The sequence below is a fragment of the Myripristis murdjan genome, chromosome 1 (genome assembly GCF_902150065.1).
Source record: "Myripristis murdjan chromosome 1, fMyrMur1.1, whole genome shotgun sequence".
Taxonomy (NCBI): Eukaryota; Metazoa; Chordata; class Actinopteri; order Holocentriformes; family Holocentridae; genus Myripristis; species Myripristis murdjan.
In genome coordinates, this window is record NC_043980.1 from 23418431 (window position 1) to 23423260 (window position 4830).

Sequence of the window (4830 nt, forward strand, 5' to 3'; positions counted from 1 at the left end):
TACGAACGGTTAATCTGTCTGAAGCATTGTGGTGATAAGGTGGTTGATCTGGGCTCCTTTGCCTGCTCATGGGCTCAAATTTGAGTCAACAATTCAGCCAGAACTGCCCATCAATATGCCTGCGCTAAAATCCCACTGTCAACAGAAAAACCTGAGAGTCTCTATACATGAATTACAGCCAATGATAACAGAAATATGAGCCAGGATTCCTCCCAGGCATTGCAGGAGACACATTAAACCTTAAAATGTTTCTCTAAACGATTGTTGTTGAGAGGACATTTTAACTCAAAGAGAATCCCAAGTGTAACCTTTTCAACAAGGAAATCAATGTGTTTTTATGTCACACATTAGATCCTTTAAAAACAAATTATTTGTGGCTTGGCAAAAGTTGCCTGTGACTTAATATTTTGGGAATCAGTACACAGATTTTATATACTTTTTGCTGCAACTTCAACACCTAGTTCTTTAAGTAACGATATTCACCAAATCAAACTTCAAAAAACAGATTTTATTAAATTATTCCACTTTTACAAAACCAAACATCTGCCAGGATTGGAGGCAATGCACAAACAAAAACCTTGTCAGTTATTAACTGACAAATCAACCACAAATTTAAAAAAAAAGAAAGAAAAAAAAAGAAAATTATCTTCTTACACTTTCCTCTTCTGGGTGCTGATGTAAAGTACTGGGGAAGGAAAGAAAAACACAAGTTCAAACATGAAAGTCTGAAGCTCTGTTGAGCAATACTATGTCACTTCTGTTACCAAATTTGGTAGCTGTTGACTTTTTTGACTCATCTATCCAAGCTCTAAAGTAGGATTGAGCATGTGGTGGGTGGGGGGATAAAAAAGATATCACCACTGAAAAAAAATGAAAGGAAATACAATGCTTCAGTAATATTCTGAGTCTGTTCAATACACACAACTTTGTAAATGAACGTGCCACATATCAAATTAATTTGTTTCATCTTCCCAGTCATACTAAGTATTCTGTGCTAAATCTCGGGTTGTAATTTAATGACAATCAATATTTTATTATGTAGCTGATAAAAAAAAAATCTGGGAATTCTGGTCTGTCTAAATAGAAACAAAAAAAAACAAAAAAAAAACAAACAAGTGAAGTGAAAAAGTGCAATCTTCACAAGTAATTAGGGAAGACTGAATTAATCAGCCTGAAAATCAGACCGTTTTCAATCATAGCAGCAGATATAATGACGAAAACACTGAGTCAGATTTCTCATTACATGCTGAATTTTTTGTACTGGTAAGGTGTATATGATATGGCAGGTACGGCTGCATACTAGTTAGCTCGTGCAATGAACTACAGCCAAATTAACTGATTATCTGTTTCTTTTCCTTACACATATCTACATAATGACAGACGATTCCTGGCTGATCAACTGGCTGCTGGCCTTTTTAAAATCACACTTTACAGGCAACTGACAGGTCAAATGATGAGAATTACGCACACATTGCACGCCTAGCACCAGGAACCTCTACGTTAGGCAAACAGTGGGCTGGAAATACAGATTTGAATTTGAAGTGGATTATTCAGCCATGAACAGTGTTATTATACAGGATACACAACTTAAAAAAACACAAGATAAAGTATCAAGTTAAAATATCAAAGTATCAAGTACTGACAACTGCTTATGAGAGGTTTTAGTGCAAAGGGAATTCTTTATTTATAAAAGATGGATAGTAACCCCTCAACTCAGATTTCAAGGTTAATTAATTTCCCTCTTGTTCCCTACACAGCTTAACCTCTTCAACTTTGCCACAACCACTGGGGGGTTCATTATTGCTAAATGGCCGAGCTTCGTTCAAACCCAGAGAATGTCATTTTAAATTCTACTGGAGATCCCAAGGTTTCTAAAGATACCAATCATGTCCTGCTGAACTGCACGGAAATGTGTACAAAATAATGCACAAAACCTCTAGACATTTTGTATTTGATGTAATGATGCAGCCATAAAACAATGGCATCTTGGGTTTGAATATTTCACTCAATATATGACTGATCCAGCTTCAATGAAGTGCTGAGACCAGCAGATGCAAAAAATATGTGTGTGACACTGTCATACACTATGTAAAAAATCCAACAAGTGCTTTAGGAAATAGGTAAGGAAAAATCAGTGTTTAAGGGATTATTATGAGAGGTATACATCTAATACAAAAAAATATATATGCATTACCCACTTTGCCAGAACACACAGGTTAGAGAGAGAGAAGGGGTGAAAAAATAAGGACCACGCACAAAGCCTAGCTCTTGTAAGGATGCACCTTCCAAGCACCTTAAGACTCCATCATGCTACATTTAATCTTACTACAGAATATAATTTTAATAATGTCATTTGGCAAGCTTGATTGCAGTTGATTATGATCCAGTTGCCTCACAAAATAAGCTACGAGTGGGTAGTAACACAACTTTCCACTCCTTTTTAAAATTTTGTGATTCCTCAGTAGTGCCAGTAATTACTACTGGACAAATCTGACTACATGAAGGAATCTGTTTTAGCCTTAGAAACAGAAACAAAGTCAGGAAAATCCATATTTGTAGATAACAGACAAAACACATCAGTATAACTGATTGTCCACCAATATAGAGAATTGATTCTCCAGTTTACTTCCCATTTTCCTCCTGAAGAAATATTTACAGTACAAGGAATAGCTTTCAGCAGGTGTTTTGCACAGGAATACTGCAAAAACCATAAAAGCAAATTATCCTGTACTGATGTGCATTCCATGGGTACAAAATAGCTCTATCAACAACCACAAATACTGTATTTCTCTTCAAGATAAAGACCACTACTGTTTCACATCTTGGAGTGGACACATCTAGGAAACTTAATTAGTTAGCGGGCCTTACCATTGTTTCCTCTTAGAAAAGCATCGCCATACTTGTTCTTGAGCTGACCATTGACATACTCCTCTGTCTGCTCTATTGCAATGTTCATGTAGCCGTCCAGGCAGGCCAGGACACCTGTAAACACACACACACACACACACATGCAACGTCTCCTGTTAATGTGTTCAGCTGATTTAGTATCATGAAGTGAAGCGCATTACTGTTGAAAAATGACCGACACACACCCGCTAGACTAACCTTACCTCTGTAATCGACACCAGAGTTCAGTTTGACCACCACAGGTCTCCCAATGATCTGCTTCAAGAAGTCGCTGGGTGTCTGCTTTCTGAGGCTCATCTTGACTGCAGTCTGGAAGAGGGTCAGCAATACGGTTTGTGTTAGCTAGCTACGATTAAACACCAACCAAGTTAGCAAAATGCCAGCTAGCTAGATGGCTAAATGGCGTTTACTGACACTTTTCATTGACTCGTTAGCTGAGTTTTTAACTAAATTAAGTTGTGGGACAATGAGAAATTAAAACGTAAAAAGGCGAATCGGTCTCTGCATTTAACGTAGCGCTAAACACTAATTATGCTTGTGACTTCCATCGCTAGCTAACGTTTCACATTTGCCGTGTTGGGTGCTTGTTAGCATGGTCGGCTAACTGCTATTACTTCAATGGATACGGTTGTACTAAATTATGTGAGATTCTTTACAGCCTTGCGCATACATTAGAGGCGTCAAATGGTGCTACTACGGGTTACAGACTGCATTTGGGAAACTTTAATTTTCATTGCTATTAGGATTAGCATGTTAAATAGCTGTTACCCACCTGAACGCTCCCTGGACGATTTGCTTTTGGCAAAGACTGAAGTGGCCAATCATATCCGCCCGTCCTCTGACGTGTATACGGAGACTGATAATGGACAAACATCTGTGTCGTTGCGCGTCCGTTGGGTGAAGTGCTGAATAGAACTTTACGTTCAACTTTGTCTTCATTACCAAACATTACAAACAATAAGGTGACGTCGGGTTTGATTTTTAAGTGCGTGTTTGACGGAAGAGCGACTGTGTTACTCGTTTCAGGGTACTGCCTATCTATTTTTTCCTAACTTGTTAGAATTTTGAGCCAATATGATTAGGATGTCACATTGGCATGACAGATGTAACACTACCATCGATAATCAGCAGGTATAGTATAAATGCATTATACCTCTGCAGAGTAGCCTCACAAGCAAGGAAGTTTGCAGCCCACCTCAAAGAAGGGCAAATCTTGCCACAAAACATAAGACAACCCAATGCAACACACCATGTGGACAGCAGTAAATAGAAGAAACAGTAACGGGAATATCATAAAAGTCACAGAATAAAAAACTAACCGTATCTTGAGGATTAACTAAGCACACACAACTGATAGTTTTAATACAATATTTTAAATACTGGGCTGCTTTTATGTAGCACCTTTATAGTCTACCAACCTCTCAAATTGCTTAACAGTGTATGCCTCACATTCACACACTCACTCATTTTTACACATTATGTATGAAGTACAATGTATGAATGAGAAGTTTGAGAGAATAAATGAATGACAGCGTTATAAAAATGTGTGTAAAAAAAAAAAAAGTGTGAAAATAGCCGATGTAAAACGCCCTTAGACTAACAAAAACATAATGTCTGTGAGCAAGAAATCTGAGATTTCTATCTGATCTATCTATCTGACTTTTCCTCAACAGTCAACTCTCCACATATTCATCTTTCCATGTACTTAATGCATGTATGTTGTTATAAAGATAAAAGATGCTCTCTATCTCACAACTGCAACCCACCAAGATTTAACTTGACAAGCTCATGCCAAATCAAACTTTACCATATGCAGTACAGACACTGTAGGTGATGCCCATAGCCAGTACTCGAGTTGAGGGGGGATGAGGGTGGATGGCATCCCCCCTAAAATAAAAACGGTCAAAATCATCCCCACTGTAA

The 4830-nt window shown here is 37.9% G+C and overlaps 1 protein-coding gene across 1 annotated transcript; it reads right to left on the reverse strand.

The window, feature by feature from the left end:
• Window positions 1-487: 487 nt before the first annotated feature.
• On the reverse strand, window positions 488-3769 carry lsm6 (LSM6 homolog, U6 small nuclear RNA and mRNA degradation associated). The gene is made up of 4 exons (XM_030065058.1): window positions 3680-3769; window positions 3111-3216; window positions 2869-2982; window positions 488-685 (listed from the first exon to the last, which is right to left on the reverse strand). Exons 2-4 carry the CDS (start codon window positions 3202-3204, stop codon window positions 651-653), a joined length of 243 nt encoding a protein of 80 aa, XP_029920918.1. The 5' UTR covers window positions 3205-3216; window positions 3680-3769; the 3' UTR covers window positions 488-650.
• Window positions 3770-4830: the final 1061 nt, after the last annotated feature.

Coding starts and splice junctions, on each gene's coding strand:
- lsm6 (XM_030065058.1), bottom strand. CDS start 3,204: ATGAGCCTCAGAAAGCAGACACCCAGCGACTTCTTGAAGCAGATCATT. Junction 2,983..3,110: donor CTCTGGTGTCGATTACAGAG/GTAAGGTTAGTC, acceptor GTGTGTTTACAG/GTGTCCTGGCCTGCCTGGAC. Junction 686..2,868: donor TTTTCTAAGAGGAAACAATG/GTAAGGCCCGCT, acceptor TTCCTTCCCCAG/TACTTTACATCAGCACCCAG.